Genomic DNA, 19,805 nt, shown 5'->3' with positions numbered 1-19,805 from the left:
GGTCTGAAAAAGCAGATGCAATGAAGATTGTTGCTACTGGAAATACTCGAGACCTGCCGACCCCATACCAGTATCCGTGCGACAACATGAAGCATGGCTGCCAATACAAAAGTCACAGCGCACAAGACACTCAAAAGCACTTTAGAAGCTGCAAGGTCACATCAGAAGAAGCAGCTGTCGAGAGGTACTCGGAGAAAGCAATCGCATGCACAGAAGTCGGCTGCAACAAGTCCTTTTCCACGGAAGAACAAAGAAGCAAGCACCATTGGAACTGTCACACATACACCCCTAAAGCATGCGATCTTCCAGGCTGTGATCCTAACGAATTCTTTGCAACGAAAACCGCATGGAAGAATCACGCCGCGAATGAACATTCGATGATCTTTCCCAAAGGCTACATCTGTCCAGTTCCCAGCTGCAAATCGACGACGCCGTTTAGCATCGGAATGAATTTCACACAGCATCTTGTCAAGACCCATGGCCTTGGAACTCCAAAAGCTCGAGAACCGTACGTACCGGTCTGGAGAGCACGTAGCTGTCCTGAAGTTGGCTGCTCGAAAACTATTCTCTATCGAAAGCTTGGAGGTCTTGTCAGACACTTGTGGCAAGATCACAAGATCACCATCGACATCTCAGATGACTCTAGAGTGGCTTGGGATTAGCTCTGGAACCGTACGTTCCAGTCTGGAGAGCCCGTGGTGTCCTGACGTTGGCTGTTGAAAAGTACTTTTCTGAGAGCTTTGATGAAACCAGATGGGGTTGGAATTGAGAAATATGTGCTTACAGTATGTTTGGACGGCGTCGTTGAGGGCTGGAGTTTTGAGCTTATCGCACGGGAATGATTATTGATATTGCTTTTGAGGAGTTATGATCACGAAACATATGTACCGAGCTTGCTTGCACATTGAGGGGTTGTAATCACCATATTTTTGTTACCATAGATACCAAGCTTGCTGTTGCACATTCAGGAGTCATTATGATAATGATTAGTATCATACTTATCAAGCTTACAATATGAAAGAGATTTCAGAACTCATGATAGTTGAATATGATGAACTAACCGTCTCTTTGATTCGCAATCAGGTCATAATCTTGTCTAGCCAGCTCCACTACCCTTCTTGATCTTACTTTCTATCAATTCGATGTTGTCTTCAGGAACAACCCCATACTTCTCCAAGATGAACTCCTCGATCTCTTCACTCACATCCCCCTGCACGACAATCTCCTCCCCCCCACTCGGCAACTTGGTCACACTGGCCCCCGTCGCGAACTTCTTCCCGAAATCCTTGGCCACCTTTTTATTCTCCAGGCCGAACGCCTCCAGCCCGCTCACAGCAGTAACGTACTTGCGCTTGTTACGCTCGACGCGCTTGATTATGACCTTGGAGGACGACAGCGTCTGTGCTTGTTTGAGCTCCGCGGCTTCGGCCTTCAGCGCTTTTTTGTGGGCGTCTTTCTCGGCGCGTTTGCGGGCGTCGAGGGAGAGGGTTGAGGTAGCTGCTGCTAGGGCGTCTGGGGTGGTAGTGTTAGGAAGTTTTCTTGGATTTGGGATTGGATTTGGAGGGAGCGTGAGAGAGGGGAGAGAAAGTGGAGGGGAAGATACCTTCAGACCATAAACGGTCGTACATTTCTTCATTTGTTTTCTGGAGCCATTCCTGGCATTTCTTGACTGTGCCGCCGAACTCGCAGTACTACTTCCTCTTCTCGTAAGTCTTGTATCCTAGCCGTGGTAGGGAATAGGAGTTTAGATGTACCTCTGGGGGTAATGAACAAACTGTTGAAGATGGATGTTAGCTGGTGGTATGGTGAGGGGAAGTGAGGTCGAGATAAGAAACGTACCTCCGCAATAGATTACATGTCTGGATTGGGGCTCTGCTGGCTCTTGGTGTTCTGTATCGGCCATTTCGTAGGATGGGCTAGACTTGTATGTGTTGTACCTGTGTCGTGATTTTTGGGTGGTTTCAAGGCGTGGAATGGCGGGGCAGGATTGGAGGTGAGGGGCAATCTGTGTTAAAGTGGCGTGTTTGTATCAATTGTGATACGTATACGAGCGAGTATTCCTTTCAACCATCAGAACCACTCCCTCTCCTCTATTGCTCTCCATACACCAGATACATAGAGATAGGTACTTCATACATGCCCTTCTAACAATCAATCATAGGTCCACAGACCCCCCCTTTAGCCCTAGTGAGGATATAATGGGTGGGAGGTAGCGTTTACCTATGATGAGGCAGGAGGTCAATAGATTATCTTCGTGATCTCCTTGCGTCGTTGTTTTCTTGATTGTATCGCACGTTTTAGATGAACTCTTCCACGATTCGCAATTTGCACTTGTAACTCATCGTTTCTCTGTATTGCCTGTTATTTCTCAGCCTGCACTCAACGCCTTCATTGACCACCTCAATCCGCATCCTCAAACCCCACCCTCAATCTTTTGATACACAACGCGTCAAAGCACTCTCACAATTCGCGCACAACGGTATGGTATCCGTCGAGGGCCCCCATCCTATCCTGGGTATACCCTTGAGCGAGCAGCCTGGCTTTGTGCAGATGAATGTCTGCAGGGCGGAAGGGCCGTCGGGCTCGACCTATGGCTTAAGTTTTGATGAGGAACAACCCATTTCGAGTGACGATTGGTTGGCGGGTGTGATGTTTGAGGAGGTACTGAAGCAAGAAGATTGGCGTGTGTGAGGGTGAGGTTGTGTTAGGGGGATATATAAGCCTGCTAGATTGCGTCTGTTTTTTGTTTCCAGGGAAAGAGTTTATGTTTATTTGCTTTCTCGTGGGCGTTGTCGCTGTCTTGCCGTGATTTGAGTGCCTACGAGTGCAAGGCAATCCAAAGCGGTCACATACAAACTTGTGGGTCACCTTGGACCATGATTTTGAACTTTTAATACTTTTGAAATCGAATTTGAACTGGCTTTAACATTCGGGTGCTCTAGTAAATCTCTATGAAGCTACAATGCACGCCCACTACACTCCCATCCTTCCTTACAAAATTATTGGCTTCAGCTGCATCTTTTCCCCACATTCTTTGCATTTCGGTTCTAGTTTCATGGCATTCTGCGTCTTCTTTTCTTTCTTGTGATCTTTGCAGAAGAATTCTTCTTTGATTGAAGGTACCGTATGGCCACATCCAGACCCACCAAGCTACCAGAGCACGCAGTGTCTATCGAATCACAGCAAATTCATGTCGACAGAGATATTTATTTCATCAGAGAAGAAGCCAAGGCCAGAGATGACATCAACGGGAGTCCTTACTCATGAATCTTAATCTGCGCATCACACCAATCCCACAGCTCCTTGCCCTTATCCTTCTCCATCGCGTCATATATGTCCTTTCTTGGATTCGGGGACTGTATTCTGCCCCATGGAATAATGTAACAGCCTTGTTCCTTCTCCGTGATATCGCCACTCAAACCTGCGAACAATTCCGTGTAAGCTCCCTTCTTTGGTGGGTGCAGAAGGGCATTGACGAAGAACATCATTAGCTTAGGCTGTGTATGATAGATATTCGTCTTCAGATTTCCCGGATTCTGACACGCTCAAGATGCCGTCGCCGCCCCATCGCGCGCCAGCTTCGACTGCTAATATCCAGTTGGCTGCCTTGGAGGTGGCATAGTTGGTGTGCGTGTCTTTGGTGCCACCCTTCTCGATGTCTTGCAGGTTGTATCCGCCTGGTGGGGCTGTACTCTCCATCATCATAGAACTCGTCCAGACAATGCGGACGCTGTTCTTGGGAGAGGAGGCAGCGGCTGCGCGGAGCTGAGGCAGAAGGAGTTGCGTAAAGAGGAGGGGTCCGATGACATTTACGCCCATATGAGCTTCGATTCCCTGCTTGGTCTTTGAGCCTGCAGGCACGGAGCCAATTCCGGCATTATTCCAAAGAAAGCAAGCGGCGTTTCCAATGCAACTACCGCAACTCACAGGACGGTACTGTAAGCAAACAAAAGCACCTCCCTCGTAAACGATAATGAAGTTGGGTTATACAGTCCCTCGGGCCATGCCATAGTGTACAAGCAGTCGCTCTGCCCTATTAGAGGGGTTTCGCTTCATTTTGGGGTCGGATGAATTATGTCACCCCCTGGTGATCCACCAAACATAGTACATAGTACCGGTGCAGTACATTTCAAGCTCCAACTCAGAAACTCTACCTGCATGCAGAGCTGCATCGCCAAACCACGATCGGGTGAATCATGTTACAATAAGCCGATTGGTTGGTTGGTTGGGTGGTGACTTACTGGGGGGCATGCAGAACCAACTGCCTCGGAGTCTCTGCGGCCCATCGACGGAAAGTCATGTCCAGTAAATGGTCTATTGAGCCGATTGATGACCAGTCGTCTCTGCAATTAACGAATATCTAGAGTCATGAGTTCTGATGTGAGTGTTAGCATCTTAAAATGTATATAAACGCTCTCCGATTATTAATCGCTGTGATACCGCCAGCAGCTTCGGTATCTATCTCTCAAGATAATGTGCCCAAGGGCTGCCGTTATGTACTCGGGGATAGAAGTTGGCCTTCACTTTCCGACTGGGCGCAGTTGAACACGATTGTTGACGGGCAACTCATTGCCACTGTTCCGCTCTGCTTTCATCTCGGTGGCACTTAACCCCTCGAGAGCATCACTGCAGAGCTCTCCTATCTCCAGAGGGGGCCGAATGAACTAAGGAGAGAAGGGAAGCTTCTCGTATAAACTAGATAAAGGGGGTTTCCTAGCTTCCTAGGGAAGCGAAATTGAGATCACGTCGTATATGCTAAGTCACGTACGCAGGCACCACGTGCCAAGCCTTAACATCGGGTGCAACCCGTCACATATCGTTTAAATATTAGAAAGGAAATATATATATTAATTAGAACTACTATTTATGTATGATTAGCACTAACATCAAGATTTAGATAGAGGACTTTGATAAGTTTGTAATGATATCTTGAATTATCAGCTGTCAAAAGAGACCCTATAACTATGGTATACTCCGTATAAGATAAATATGGAGAAGTGCAGTGCTAACATTCGGACGAATTCGGCTAGTTTCGGAACTCGATCCGATATCTTCGGATAAGCCGAGATTCCTTATAAATCTTGACTGAAGCAAGTAATAACTACAATCGACACCCTCACTTTCATTTCTGATTCGGATATTCCGAAGCTAACGCGCCGAATTATATCGTGGTGGTGTCTTCCAGTTGATCAAGTCACCCTCACGATCCTGACTGCACACTCGTCAGGGTTATCCGTTTAGGGGCTCTAGCATGAGTCCACCACAGGCACGCTTACAATCACGCACTCCGCAAGCCTGCGAGAGATGGTATGTCCGGCCCCGTATAACCGGCTCCATTTCTAACATCGTTGTTGATAGCCGTCGGAGCAAGACAAAATGCAATGGTGATAGACCGCAGTGCAAGAGCTGTAAGAAGCGCAAGGTAGCTTGTTCTTGGTCTACAATCGCTATACCGAATGCGTCCTATGCTCTCACTCCTCCCCGGGACCAAGAGTCTCCGAAAAGGAAAGAGGTGGATCCAATAATTCGAAGTCACCTGACTGTTCCTGATATCCCATCTCTTGTCAAGACCCCTCTTGTCCTCCCAGAACCTCATCTACTGCAGCGCTTGTTTCAAATTTTCTTTGATCGACACCATGAGGCAGAGCTTTGCTCCTTCTTCCACAAGCCTTCATTGGACATCCCCAATCTGCACGATCGATCTCCGCTTTTGGTTGCTTCTGTGATCAGTCTAGCTGCTTTGTATATCTCGGCCGATGAAGCTAAGGTTAACTTCGGCTTTGACACGCCTTGCGCATTGTCAGACCACTATAGTCGTCTTGCGAAATCTTATGCTTACGGACTTAGCGATGAGCCATGTAGTAAGTGGTGCTTGAATTTCCGGCCATATTATGGTTCTAATGCTCTCCAAGTTTACACGATCCAAGGCTATTTGATCCTTGCTATACGTGAGCTTATAGGATGGTCGAATGTAAAGGCGTACATGTATGCTGGAACGGCAATCAGAATGTCTCAGGTGTTGTCTCTCAATGTAGAAGTAGGCCAACGATACTCTCCTCGACAGAAAGAAGTTCGGAGAAGAACATTTTGGGCTTGCTGCGTCGTGGACAGATTGATTTCCTATTCATACAACAAACCCTTCACGTTATCAATACAGTCAGCACGTGTCCAGCTTCCCTGCCCGGAGAATGTCTTTGCCTTTGATGAGGTCTATGCTGGTCTTGATGTCAAAGATATTGCCTTGCCGGCAAACCAGGTGTCTCAAGTTGGGATTATGCCCTTCTTCGTTGCAATGGTGGGTCTATGGGGAGATATGGCCTTGCTACATGTGTCTGGAGGCAGACGGCGTTCTAAATATGGTCCCTATGCCCCAGAGGGCGAACTCTTTCAATATAAGCGCGCCATTGAAGACTTCTCTGCAAGCTTACCGCCATCCCTAAGTTGGTCTGTTCAAAACTATAAGATCCACCAATTCACTGGACAGGCACAAGCATATGTCAACCTGAATTTCTTACTGCATCATGCCAAATGTGTAATGGCTCAGGAATATCTCCCTCAGCTTGATTCGCAATATGCCCTTGACCCTGGACTAGACGATATGACTGTCTACGATGCAGCCGGCATATCACTTGATTACCGGGACATATCAATCATCAACTCCTGCATAACGAGTATTCGTACCATCACAGACATGGCACAAACGCTGAATACTGGCTCCGAGAGAGACCAGGAGCTTCTTCAATCGACCTTTGCTGCAAACGCGATTCTGACAGCGTCTGCTATTCATCTTTGGGTTTTATATACACAGACTTGTGATGCATGCCCGAAGCATGAAGCACTTGCCATGGCAGAGAATCTACGGCAAATTATGAAGTCATGGCAGGGTCAATGGCGTGTAGCTACCGCATGGGTGGAAACTCTGGAGATGCTGTACAAGTTGTACGTGTACTCGTATGGAAAAGTAGTTGAATCTGATCTGGACTGTTGGGATATGGGAGTCGACGATATCAATGATAATTTAGAAACTGCAGGAGATATTATTGATGAGAGTGGTGTGCACATGTCCACCGATGCGGATGGATTGTCGGATCCATCGACAGCATGTCAGCGGCTCTGTGACAAGATCCGAAATATATTGGTTAACCCGCTGCTTGCGACAGATATTAAGAAGCGGAATCTAAGGATATATTGCAGGACATTATGGCAACATATGTGGATCTTGGGCCCGTCGGAAGGCATTGGGCAAGACTTCTTGAGTTTGGAGAACTTCATGGGCGAGCCCGGATCAGGGTTGTTAAATATGCCACCTCTAGACCTAGACCTTGACTATTTATAAGGACTGAATAGTCCACAGAGATCTTTTGAAGATGGGTTATGCAGTGATCATGCGATAATTTGCGTAAATCCAGATACAGAATCAGAATACCCATTCAAGGGATGGTTTGCCGAGAACTGCAACTCCTGGTACTTGCTGCCTCTTGCAACTGTTATATCATATATCCCCAATCTTTTGCAACAGTACCAGAAGCAGAGCTTGAATCTTAAGTCCCTTCTAATAACTTTCATTTATAAGCATTTATCACTGCACTTCGGCTTTTCCGATGGCTTTCGGGTCCTACTCGAGACGAATCGCATAAGTGTGGGGCGAGGTAAAATAGGAGTAGCGCCAGGAGAGAGTATAAAGTATCCGCAGTGTATCTTTTCATCTCACTTCATATAAATCAAATCAACAATCAACATTTATTCACATATCCTCTGTTAAAATGGCTTCCCTACCTCCCGGAGAGTGCTGCATCAGAGGGATCAAGCACGAAGGAACCCCCAAAGGAAGCATTGAGAAGATTGCAAAAAGTGAGTCTTTATATTATCACTATATCCTAATGACTGATGAATGAAGTATACTAACATTAATATCCCTAGTACCTACGTATTTCGCGCGGCCCGCCAAACCAAACGGCAGCGCTATTTTCATATTCGGCGACGTCTTCGGGCCCATCTACCAGAATGTGCAACTTATCGCCGACGATTTTGCCGCTCAAGGCTACCTGACCGTCGTTCCTGATCTATTGCATGGCGATCCCGTGAATGTGGATTTGTTTTTGGGCGGCAAGTTTGATCTTGGCGAATGGCTTGGTCGTCATGATCCGACTACTGTTGATCCGATTGCCGATGCGGTTATCGATCATCTGAAGAATTCTTTGAAGGTTAAGAGTATTGCTGGTGTGGGATACTGTTTTGGTGCTAAGGTTAGTAACTTGTCTTGAAGATATCCATGTAATAGGGAGAGATGGCTGATGAGTTTCTTTTTATCTTCTAGTATGTAGTCCGCCACCTGAAAGAGAATCAGCTGGATGTTGCATATATCGCGCATCCATCATTCGTGACTTCCGAAGAACTATCTGCTATCACCAAGCCTCTGTCAATCGCCGCATCTGGTAAGCCCTCTTGCTTGAACTCATCGATCGCATTATATTGATTACAAACTAATGCTCTTATAGAAATCGACGCCATTTTCACAAAAGAGAAGCGTTTCGAGTCGGAGAAGATCCTGGCTGATCTCAAACTTCCTTACCAGATCAATCTTTATGGCGGAGTTGAGCATGGCTTTGCACTCCGGGGAGATTTGTCGATCAAGGAGGTGAAATTTGCTACTGATCGAGCTTTTGAGCAAGCTGTGACGTGGTTCAATTATTGGGTCTGAGGAGACTTCGTCAAAAGGGATCTACATGCTAGAAGTGTAGGATTGAAAATATCATGGGCATAGCATATAAAAAGATTCTCAGATCATATGCATCAGATTCACCAATTGAGTCTGTCCCACCATCACAGTGAACAACCTCTGCAATTGTCCACATTGACCCCACTACATATTTTCTCTCGTTCCTGTCTTGAAAGTCTCCTATGCTATCTGAAGGGGAAATATTAAAAGAACGTCCCTCCCGATATCGGTTTCGTCAACTAAAGTGATACACTACACTCTTATAAATATCTGTTGAAGTCCCGGAGGGTCACACAGGGTGTAAGGAAAAAAGAAGCGCGAAGACACTTAAAAAGGGAAAACTAAAAATGTAAAGAAGACATTAAAGGAAGTAGAGAAGGAGCTAATTAGAAAGAAGCAACAGAAAAGAAAGAAATGAAGCACTTGTTTTAAATATTGATAGAAATATTTCAGACTTAATAGTATTCCGGGCTGTGCATCCCCGCTTCCAGCCCCAGCCTAGTATCTCCAGGCTTGGTGCGCCGTGGTACCGTATAGCCAACCATGCTAGGAAAGACATGTATTGTTTCGCTTGTTATGTCATTTCCTATTGTTGTACTGCACCGTAGGCATTCACGACGTATTAATAGCAAGCAGCAACACGGCTGCTGTATGTTTCATGGTAAGTTTACGCATGGACTACTCGTGCGGCGAGTACGGAACGCGTGAGGGGTTCTGGAAATTGGCATGGAATGTTGCATGCATAATAGTCGGTCTTCCTTCTTATCCCTTCTGTCACACCGATATTAAATACCAGGTGCTTCGCCTAATAGTTAGTACTTGTGCACGCCATGTATCGACGGGGCAGTTGGAGAGAATATATTATTGACTCGTAAAGCCCAACTGTTTTTCAGACAATCACAACTCTTCCTTGTAATCAGCAATGACTTTCCTCAGACCATTGGCCGAATCAGCCAGAAAAGTCTGCTCTTTCTCATCTAAATGAAGAGGGAAGGTCGAAATAATTCCATCTCTACCCAGGACAGCCGGTAGACTCAAACAACAGTCAAGGTTTTCTTGCCAATGGCTAAGCGGCATAACTGATCGATGATCAAAGATGATTGCTTCGCAAATGCGAGACGTGACAGCTGCAACTCCATACGAAGTAAATCCCTTCACTTTGATGATGTTCTCGGCCTTTTGGCGAGTTGTGGTCGCAATCTCTTCACGTTCGGCTTCTGTTAAAGGGATGATCTTGAGCAGAGGTGTTCCGTGAACCGTAGCAGCAGACCAAGCGACCTGTTCTCCTTTAGTATCCCGAGAGGCTATGAGTTGTGACTCTACTTACGCATTGAGAATCACCATGTTCTCCGATCACGAAAGAATGAATCGAGTAATCAGCAACCTGGGTGGAAATCAGCTTCAGTTCTAATGTAAGATTCATGGTACCGGACAAACATACCTTCAATTTGCCAGCAAGGATGTTGGTAAGCCTGGTCGAATCCAATAAAGTACCTGATCCAAATACTTGACTCTTCGGCAATCCGGAAAGTCTTTGTGCAAACAGAGTAAGAACATCGACAGGGTTCGCAACAATGAGTAAGATGGCATCGCTGCGAATGGGTTGAAGAGAATGGAGGATGGACTTCAAGACCTTGAAATTCCTGTCGATCAAATCAAGTCGTGTATCACCAGGTCGTTGTTTGGCTCCAGCGGTGATGATAATAATGTCAGCCTTCTGAGCCTCTGCAACGCCTCCTTGTCTAATTCGGACATTGGATAAGAAGGTCGCGTCGGAAAGATCTTGGACTTGAGCTTGACATAAATTTTGATCAATGTCAACCAGGATGATATCTGCAACGACTTGTCGAAGGAGAAGGCTGTAGGCGATTGCTGAACCAACAGATCCAGCACCAATGATTGCTATTGAGGATCTCGCAGCCATGGTTGGAGGTTGCCTTCTTGATTACGAATACCAATGTAGCAGGTTTGCAGAGTTGTTGAAGTGGAGAGACTTGTGAGGCGGCCGAGGCTGCCGAGGCTGCTTATTTGCAGGTCTAGAGATTGGTTTGCTTGGATGTTACACGATCACGATAGACCCAAACAGGTCTAGCTCGTATTTCCAACATCGTATTGCAGCTTCTCTCGGCTACAATACAACCTTGCATTTTAAACCTCATTGATGCTTCTTTCATTTCCTGTGTCTAGAGTATGTTAATGGTAATATGCCCCGAGAGTCAGGCGAGCATATATAATATATGGCATATAAAAGATAGCGTTCCTAATTCCATCATATGCCACCTTGGCATTTACTTGGCAATAGCTTTCAAGCACGTGCTTGCGAGGGTAAATGAAGGAAAGGATTCCCTTTTCTTATTATTGACAGAGAGATTGCTGTTTTTCACTTGGTTGTTGAAGGCCTTTGATCTTTTTTCATCTCTTCTTGGTTTTTGTCAAAGGTCTCTGAATGAAAAGTCTTGGTCTACCTCCATTCCAAGGGTCGGACACATTATTTAGCTGCCTAAGATATTCGAATCCTGCGCATACGATCTCTTGTTTCAAAAATGGCTTTCGTTTACGTTGACGGCGATCACGAAAACGAAACCATTGGAGATCAACATCTCTTCTTGCATCCCAAAAAGACAATCCCCTCAAATCTTCATACTGCCTGGACAGGGTCTTGGGTCTGACGGGGTCTAGATGTCCCATATTCTGTGCCTGGGGAAGGCTGTAGAAGATATGGACATTTCTGATTCGCGCTATCATAATATTTTTTCGTGATTTGCTTCGATGAGTTCGACCTGTGAAACTCAGTCTCATATCTTACCATAGCTCCTCCTAGCCGTGTTTAGAGTTCAGTTTCCTTCGGATGACTATTGCAATCATTTGCACATAAGACCAGGGCAATCACGAGTTCGATGGGGGTTTGGAGTTGTAATAATGCACTGCGAGCCCCGCTTTTTCGCCGATCCATTTTGAATCAGATCACTTAGTTCGACTTGCAGTGGTACTCTGAGTGGCGAACACTTTCAATTTATTACACACTGATTGTGACCCCTAGAAAAAGTCCTCCCTCAAACTTATGCACCAACATTCTCCGTTTCTGTCTCTTTCTTGCCTCCTTTTGACCTGTAATCTGCCCTCTCTCTCCACATTCTCAATAGCATAGCAGCATACTCTATCACGAGATTCTCAACATGGCCTACTGCCGTTTCGATATACCATCTTTCCCTCTCATCTTCTGATGTGTAGGTGTTATCTGGATGTAATCCGCACAATAATGCAAATTCTGGCCTCAACCCAATTCTATATGCTTTATTAACGTATCCTTCTTTTCGATTCATTTTGACATTAGCAAAAGAGTCAAGTGTTAGATGTCAAATAAGAAGGGTGCATACCAAAGTCTATCTGGTCGTTCGAATCCCATTTGAGTACCATGTCCCTGATGAACAGTTTGCAAAGATTCAAAACTAATGTGGATTCTGGTGTTTTTGCTTGACGCAGGCGACCATCGGGATCGTTGCCGGCGGTACGTTCCTCATAATCTTTCAGCACTTCCTCGGAAACGGTTTCGTTGAGTCCAAGCCACGCTAGAATCCCTTTCTTATCATCGGGTTCGGGTAGTACCATATCTGGATCATAGACGACCATCCAATCGTCGATTTGTGTATCAGACTTCATGGAAGGATGCAGTACACTGCCGGCGTCGCGTTCGAGTATTTCTGGGAGATTTGGCGTCATTTCGAAGTCAAGCGTGGTTGAAAACATGATGAAGTTGTGCTTGAGCCTGGGGAAAATCTTAAGCTTGTTAGGAAGTGGGAGCGTTTGGAGAAGAAAAGGAAGTTTGGATGACTGATTATACAAGGGGAAAGGCGGCACATTTACCCTTGACCACGGAGTCTCATTGAGCAAGGTTCGAAATAGAAAAATAGCCGCCCGTTTCGGCGGTTACACGATGGGGCCCGCCTTAGCGGAACGGACCTTGGTGCGACCTCATCTCTGGATACCTAGTCACATCCAAAATATATCTGTGCCAGCTTAACTCAATGATACACAGTTTCACAGTGTTGCCTAAGCCCATTCAATCATGTCTGAGCTGCAATGTTCACCTCAGAGTCGTCATTCGCTTCAGATATGGAAAGAGCATCGAAAGTAGCAAGATACCTATAAAGTCAGGATTTAATTTTTGGGGTCTTGAGTAACTCGGTCTCTACGTATGAAATAAGCAGATTTTGACACACTGCACAATCACGAGAATAATGCCAAAAGCTCCTCAAAAAAATGAAAAAGTCGCACCATTAAATTTATTGCTATAATTAATAAGTATTTTGAAAAGATTTGGGGAAATCTTATAGAAATGGTAGAATAATTTGGTGGTTGGAACTTTTCACGTTTGCAGCAATATTGGAAGCTCAATTTTTGAACATGCTTGAGGAAAAGATCGTCTTTGAGACTACCAGACTACTAGATGCAGAGAATAACACCAACTCGTCGCATACAACTACCAGTAACTCAACACTTTCGAACCTTTGGTCCAGCAAGAGAATACTCGATGAAAATTTGCGGCGATTAAAAGAAACCGGGACCTCGATTGACAACTCTGGAGGACCAAGATGGCCAAGGGCAACCGGAGACGAACCAGACGTGTATGCGAAAGTCAAAGCTACACGAGACATGTTGCTTAAAGATTATGATTATCTCCTTGAACAAACTAAAGCGCTATCCGGATCTTGTGCTCGAGGCATGGATATTGCTGGAAACAATGCTCTTGTCGCAGAGTCCAGGTCCGCAATTCAACAGGCGGAATGGGTTGCAAAATTGACGTTATTGGCTTTCTTCTTCATCCCAGCATCGTTTACCACTTCTGGGTTCGGTATGAATTTTGTTCAATTTGGCCAAGGGACTCTGAGTGTTTGGATATGGGTTGTTGTATTAGTGCCTACCTACATGATCTCACTGTTTGTGCTATATTTTGATTTTGGTCGTTTGCGAGGCACTGGAAAGGTTCTTCCTAAAAGTGAATTCAGTTCGAAAGATCGAGAAGACACTGTGCAGAGAAGATTTTCTTGTCTACGTTCGAAGGGGACACATGTGGAGAATGAAATATTTTTCTATGCTTGTAGCTTTCCTAATTTTAAGCTTTTCCATCTACCTAAGTGCATAGGATAAGGCGTCCATGTTCACAATCGACGAAAGAGAGGAGATTAAACGGTCCGTAAAACCCGAGAAGTCTTGCTATAGCATTACACTAGAGGAAACATAGCCTTGCCAGAATTGACCACCGAAGATCTTCCCATGTTCTTCATGAACACTTCCGTAAATTCTACGAGAGCTATGTCGGTTTCTGTTCTCATGTTAATTGCCGTATTCTTGGTCTGTGAAGCATTCGTACCTGGCTGACTCATAATTGATGCCGTGACAGGAAGATATTCTGTCTGATTACTGATCCGGGATTCATATGGGACTTGCCCAACTACTCACGTCAGAACCCTTGCATCAGCGTCTCGAAAGATACGAACCTGGAATAACGATTTCTGGAGCACCAAGAATCGGGGAGATCCACCATTGATGCCAGGCAGGCTGGATGTAATACGGAGTGTACAAAATGCTTGTTAGTGATGCACATGATCATAGAGTGCGATATTTTACGGTGGTGGGTCGTCGCGATAATTTGGTTTAACATCTTCGCTTTGCATAACAACTAAAGTGTTTGCTGTACCGACCCGCATAACAGTCTGAAGGAACCACTCCTCATAAACTCTCATGCGTCGCATGCCTTCATCGTGTTGCTCAGCAGTGTATTGCTTCCCAATTTTCCTGGGAAAAGAAGTCAATTATGATCAAAGACTGGAGTTCAACTCACCATCTCCACGTTACGAATGCGCTAGAAAAAGGCGTTCTGCCAAACTTTTTCAAGTAATCATCTCTAAATACTGCTGTGCTGTGGTAGTTCTCGTACAAGAATGTATTCGCACCAACCTATATCACACTTAGAGCGCCAATCGTCTTTCTAGTAGGATTGCCATACCTCTTTCAAGTACTCGTGCAGATGTTCACCGGCAGCTGCTTGGGGAGGCTGGTCATCCCAGAGGCCACTGATACTGATCCTTCGTGCTTCAACTTTAAGATGCTTCTCAAGATCTTCGACCAAGTTTAGGACCAGTTTCTTCTGAAGGGTGTCCGTCGATGAGAATAGGTCAATGGGAACAACAATGGCCATTGGTAGATCCTGGTAGACGGTTACTGTCGGGAAACAATTATTGAAGACTTATCTTCACTGACATTTTGCTTCATTCGAGGTTTCTTCTCGCCATACCACTTGTCTGCGAAGTCCGAAAGTTTTGCGAGGTCTCTTGAAAATAATCCTGGAACGTCGAAGTGCCTTAATTCATCAGTGGTCAAACAGCCAACTTGAAACAGGGTCACTTTACTTGAAAATGGTGAAAAGACCTTCCGAAGAAAAGACTCCTCTGCTTGGTCGGAGGCCGAACAACCCATTGCACTGAGCTGGTCGTCGAACACTGCCATTAGCTATTCAATCGAATCAGTAAATTCGAAGCTCTACGAGGGATAAATGTTTGGCCACAGACTGTCGGTACCAATCCCTATGTCTACCCAGTCATACGCCGCGACAGCCGCAGCACTGCCACTACTGCTGCCCCCAGGTCCCTGATAGCCATCCCCACGAGGATTCCAAGAGGTTTGGAAGTCGACAGACTCAGAAGGCTCTTCTCTAGAGAGAAAAGAGCTCAACTTGGTCTTCCCTAGGATTGAAGCTCCATTTCCAATGATGGTGTGGAGTGAAGGTGCAGTAGACACAGCTGGCGGGTACAATTCAAGATATGCACGATTGCACATCGACATTTTCACCCCTTCAAGGTCAAATACATCCTTTAAAGCCACACGATAACCTCTTAAAGGATGGTTTTCTGTGTTGAAACAAGTCAATCGTGAAGGTACAGCTAATGAACAACAATCCCAGCCATGTTTCCAATCATTCAAAAGACTGAATCGGCTGGCAAAACCAGCGTCAGCACCAATACCATGAAGTCATAGCTTTCGAATAACATACCTTCCATCTGTAGATTTCCTCACGGGTACTAAAAAAGCGCCTTGCGTATCATCGTAAAGACGAAGCACTTGCCAGAGCTCCCCTCCAACGACCATGTACGGGCCGGGCAGTAGGTCGGATTGAAGACCAAGACCTCGAATCTTTGCGACTCCCCACTTGTTTTGCACTGACCGGAGTAGTCGTCCAGAAGATTGCGCATTCGAAAGCTGCTCAGAGCCTGGTCCAGTGAGCAAGATTGTTTCGAGGAAGTCCTCGTGCAAAACATCATCTAGATTCAGAGCCTTGGTAATAGATTTCTCTAGCCAGTCATCATCAAATGGATGACCTTGCGGAAAAGAGATGACAGTTGCGAAACTATGCTCCGTCAAGTCCTTCAGCTCGAATACCTAGTGATGTTAGAGGAATCATTGACTGGGCTGTTAATTGGCTTTTACTGAAGCAATAGGCCATGCAACATATCTGTTTTCACTGAGCTCAAGAAAGAGACTTGGGTCTACGTAATCTGCGCCTGCAGCAGGACCACCAGGTTTTTGGCTCTCATGGCTCCTGATGCTCACCATGGTGAGATGAGAATTTGAGGCGGGTTTTGATATAACGATATCGCTCTGAAGCAACCTTTTTATGGCAGACGTTTCGGTGAAGTAGCGCTTAGAGTGCGCAAATGATTACTATTGCGTAGCTGCGTTGTTTGCTTACACGTGGGCGACAGCCTTTGGGGAAGCCCGAATCTGTTAAGGATCGCAGATGTACGCTTTGGGCATTGCACCTGCCTGGAAACAATGGTGGATAAAGGCGCACCCTGTCGATAATTGTTGCGTGTCCCTCTCCCTCGCTCACTGCTGCAATTATATACTAGTTATAGGTAGCCGTTTACAATTATTAAGTTTCCCTATCCCTTTAAAATCCTCTTTAAAAACCCTCCTGATTTCAAGAACCGTTTGCAAGTAAGCAATAGACAAATCTAATTTATCAAAATTTGCTAACCCTTATGCTGCAAAGTTCCTTAGCAGCACAATCCGCAGGTAGGAGCACGACAATAAGGGTATCATTTTCAAGCACTATCAACTACTACAACTGATCCGCCTCTTCCAGTCGTTTCTGCCAGTTCCGACGACAATGATTGGAGCTCTTCAAGCGCCTTCGATTCCTCATAAGGTTCAGCATGTTCGAAATCAACGAGGCGAACATGAACAGGTTCCTTCGACCGATCGAGGATAAAATTGTAGCGGTTTACATCTCCATGAACCATATTCATGTGATGAAAGTTCTCGAGGGTTTCTCTACACGCCGGTAGATCATCTATGGTTGCAAAGTCGCCCTCCAACTTCTCGAGCAGCATACCAATCACCCGTCCATTTTCCGTCACGTGAGCCAAGAAAGCAGGAGTGATGACCGGATCCCCGGGCTCTCGGTATTCTTCGATCACTGAATATGTGTAAGTCTCGTGCTCGATTCTAGGGATTTGCCACCCGAAACATGCAATTTTGCAAATGGCTGGAAGGCCGGAAAACAATACTTCGTGGACTCCGGATCGGTGCCGCTTGACTTTCTCTAAAGACAGCACGTCGATGGTCGTTGGATGCCATATCGACTTTACGGCTGGCAAGGCCTCAAATGAGAGATTGAATGTCAAAGAACCGTCTGATTTGCGGCTCACTTCCATTATTGTCCATTTTTTGTCTGGAAAATCAGGTAGTTGGGGTATGAGCAGGTACGGACGACACATCGTGTCTTCATCAAAAACGTCAGTTGCTATTGTCACATAGTGAACTCTTTGTCCGGCCCGTATGCGATAAGATCCAAAGTCTTCGTTGATTTCTTGTGATAGTACCTCGATTTCCGACTTAGAGACGGTACGAGATTCCATCGTTGGAATTTTTCTTGCTTGCTTAGTCTGAGAATATAGCGAAAGGATGGTAAGAGGATGTGCTCGTAGAATTATCGAAGGCGATCTACTCAATAGATGGCGCGGGTATAAAGTTACTGTAAATCGTAGTGTATGAACGGCGTTGTCTGATCGAATGGGTAAAGCAACTGTTGGCGTCGCAGTATTGTAATAGTTTAGGTCCTGGACCAGCGGTAAGATAAGATAATTGTTGGTGTTGCAGGATTGATTGCGATAGTTGGATACCAGGTCCTCGATGACCAGCGCTGAAACAATTGTTGGTTGTTGGTTGTGATTATTATTGACGTTGCAGGAGTGTAGTGGCATCGGTTAAGATTAGGTCGAGCCATGTCACTCCCATTCAATAGGTGCTAACCACTGCACCAAATTATACATTTTCATTATCGCGCGTATTATAAGATGGCATACCGCACGTGAACTCAAGTCAGTCTCGTTCTCGTCCATTGCAACGCGCTAGCTATAGAAGCAGAGTTCCATGTGATCCGCTGACTAAGCAATCCAAAAGTCCAACAGGATGAAAGACGAATTCAAGCAGTGTAATGCAAAGTATAACGCCTAGACGAACCTGCAAGGCTAGGAATTGTTCTTTAAAAGATATTTCATAAAGGAATATGGGGTTTGCCTAAACAGAACCGAGTCTCATGATATAGGACATACTATAAGCAAAGAAAAATCACCTGACTCCCTTATCAACTTTCGACGGACACAGTGGATCCACAGAAACACGAATCTCTAGCTCAAAAACTTAAGCCCGTCGAACCCCATACTCTTCATCTCCTCCTGTACATACTCTACCACGCGCCTAAAAGTTCCCTCACCTCCATCACAAGCACCACTCTCAAGATGCTGTGCCAGCCCACTTACAGTCGAGAATTGCCTAACAGACTCCTTCTCTTTCCTCGCGCCCATCAAGGCACGCGGGCAATGGAATGATATCTCATCGGGTATCGGTAAGGGCAAAGACATAGTGAGCTGAGCGTGAACGCTTGACGACAGATGTTGCTGAAGTGCGCTATGCGTGAATGTGCGGATATAGGATGGAGGGCAGAGGGGGCATGTTTGATAGCCACTCTGAGGGCGAGACCGGAGAGTAAGCATGGAGTGGAAGTTCGTGGCGCTGGTTGAGGGAGTGGATGTGGGTGTGAGGATCGCAGAGGGTGGATAGGAGTCGAGGAACTCGGTCGAGGTTGGGGTGAGTATCGGACTCCGAATCTGCGATGTCGAAGTCGTAGACGGGTAATCCTCGAGCAGCCACTGTGCCGTGACTACTCCCGACGTTATGATCCGTTCCGTATCATTCGCTGCAATAGCTGCATTTAATTCCGTCTTTGTCATCCCTGAGATACATCTCCCACTCTCTAAATGATGCAACTGCGCCGACGGGCAATTAAACTGCTTCTTACATTCCTCATCGGCTACACACTTGATGTCGCTTAGCGGTTTATGTCGCACTGACTTTAGGTGTTTCCCTAGCGCATCCTGATTCTTGAAACTCCTTTTGCATTTCTTGCACTTCGTTTGTTGTTTTTTCTTCTTCTTGCTGTTGTTGCCCCTCTTCCCCAATCTGTGCAGCTCGCTATCACGAAGATGATCTACAAGTGCCCCTTCATTTTTGAAATCGCGCTCGCAGTCGCAGCACCGGAATTGTGTCGCGGAAGAAGGCATGATCGATGGAGTGGGAGAGTGCGATTGCATGTGTAGTGCGTGTATCTGTCTCGTAGAGGAGAGGACGTTGCAGTTATAGCAGTAGGCATGCAGGCTCTCGCGCTGGTGAGCTTCGAGGGACACTTTCTCTGCGAAGCGCAGCCTGCATTGAGGACAAGAGTATTTTTTGATGGGCGGTAGGCTGGCTTCGAACAGCGCTTCGTGGCCGTCAAAGGGATCGCAATGGGAGCAGGGGCAGTGCTTGGTGGATTTTTGGTGTTGGATAATAGAGGGCATAGTGGTGGTGATGGGATGCAATATTAACGTAGTAGTCACAGTGAGAGAGACAAAGGGCCACATTCAATGAAAGAGGAAGTAGATTACAGAGGATGAAGGAGGGAAGGATACTAAGTGAGGGAAGTGAGGGAAGTAAGGGATAGGTATGGTAGGATTGCGGGGTAAACGAGTGATGTGTCTATGGATTG

The 19,805-nt window shown here is 45.9% G+C and overlaps 8 protein-coding genes across 8 annotated transcripts; 1 reads left to right on the top strand and 7 right to left on the bottom strand.

Moving 5' to 3' along the window:
- Positions 1-1,096: 1,096 nt before the first annotated feature.
- TMA22 (Translation machinery-associated protein) lies at positions 1,097-1,903 on the bottom strand (the record flags this gene model as incomplete). The annotated part of the gene is made up of 4 exons (XM_031153640.1): positions 1,097-1,512; positions 1,604-1,691; positions 1,755-1,774; positions 1,840-1,903. The coding sequence occupies 4 exons, from the start codon at positions 1,901-1,903 to the stop codon at positions 1,097-1,099; spliced, it is 588 nt and encodes a 195-aa protein (XP_031001162.1).
- A 1,589-nt stretch (positions 1,904-3,492) lies between these two features.
- Positions 3,493-3,819, bottom strand: LHYA1_G008720 (uncharacterized protein; the record flags this gene model as incomplete). Its single annotated transcript, XM_031153639.1, has 1 exon — positions 3,493-3,819. The coding sequence occupies one exon, from the start codon at positions 3,817-3,819 to the stop codon at positions 3,493-3,495; it is 327 nt and encodes a 108-aa protein (XP_031001163.1).
- Positions 3,820-7,763: 3,944 nt separating this feature from the next.
- tropI_0 (Hydrolase) lies at positions 7,764-8,701 on the top strand (the record flags this gene model as incomplete). Its single annotated transcript, XM_031153638.1, has 4 exons — positions 7,764-7,851; positions 7,921-8,246; positions 8,318-8,435; positions 8,499-8,701. 4 exons carry the CDS (start codon positions 7,764-7,766, stop codon positions 8,699-8,701), a joined length of 735 nt encoding a protein of 244 aa, XP_031001161.1.
- Positions 8,702-9,616: 915 nt separating this feature from the next.
- LDHA (L-lactate dehydrogenase A) lies at positions 9,617-10,643 on the bottom strand (the record flags this gene model as incomplete). Its single annotated transcript, XM_031153637.1, has 3 exons — positions 9,617-9,997; positions 10,047-10,103; positions 10,161-10,643. The coding sequence occupies 3 exons, from the start codon at positions 10,641-10,643 to the stop codon at positions 9,617-9,619; spliced, it is 921 nt and encodes a 306-aa protein (XP_031001160.1).
- A 1,135-nt stretch (positions 10,644-11,778) lies between these two features.
- On the bottom strand, positions 11,779-12,466 carry LHYA1_G008717 (uncharacterized protein; the record flags this gene model as incomplete). The annotated part of the gene is made up of 2 exons (XM_031153636.1): positions 11,779-11,957; positions 12,097-12,466. The coding sequence occupies 2 exons, from the start codon at positions 12,464-12,466 to the stop codon at positions 11,779-11,781; spliced, it is 549 nt and encodes a 182-aa protein (XP_031001157.1).
- Positions 12,467-13,941: 1,475 nt separating this feature from the next.
- On the bottom strand, positions 13,942-16,330 carry AMI1 (Amidase; the record flags this gene model as incomplete). Its single annotated transcript, XM_031153635.1, has 11 exons — positions 13,942-14,042; positions 14,091-14,171; positions 14,218-14,278; positions 14,422-14,515; positions 14,562-14,677; positions 14,727-14,927; positions 14,981-15,080; positions 15,130-15,229; positions 15,289-15,713; positions 15,771-16,156; positions 16,205-16,330. 11 exons carry the CDS (start codon positions 16,328-16,330, stop codon positions 13,942-13,944), a joined length of 1,791 nt encoding a protein of 596 aa, XP_031001156.1.
- A 491-nt stretch (positions 16,331-16,821) lies between these two features.
- On the bottom strand, positions 16,822-17,637 carry LHYA1_G008715 (uncharacterized protein; the record flags this gene model as incomplete). Its single annotated transcript, XM_031153634.1, has 1 exon — positions 16,822-17,637. One exon carries the CDS (start codon positions 17,635-17,637, stop codon positions 16,822-16,824), a length of 816 nt encoding a protein of 271 aa, XP_031001159.1.
- Positions 17,638-18,408: 771 nt separating this feature from the next.
- On the bottom strand, positions 18,409-19,617 carry LHYA1_G008714 (uncharacterized protein; the record flags this gene model as incomplete). The annotated part of the gene is made up of 1 exon (XM_031153633.1): positions 18,409-19,617. One exon carries the CDS (start codon positions 19,615-19,617, stop codon positions 18,409-18,411), a length of 1,209 nt encoding a protein of 402 aa, XP_031001158.1.
- Positions 19,618-19,805: the final 188 nt, after the last annotated feature.

This window comes from Lachnellula hyalina, assembly GCF_007821495.1.
Source record: "Lachnellula hyalina strain CBS 185.66 chromosome Unknown contig00278, whole genome shotgun sequence".
In the NCBI taxonomy this organism is placed as follows: Eukaryota; Fungi; Ascomycota; class Leotiomycetes; order Helotiales; family Lachnaceae; genus Lachnellula; species Lachnellula hyalina.
This window is presented reverse-complemented; position numbering and strand designations above follow the sequence as displayed.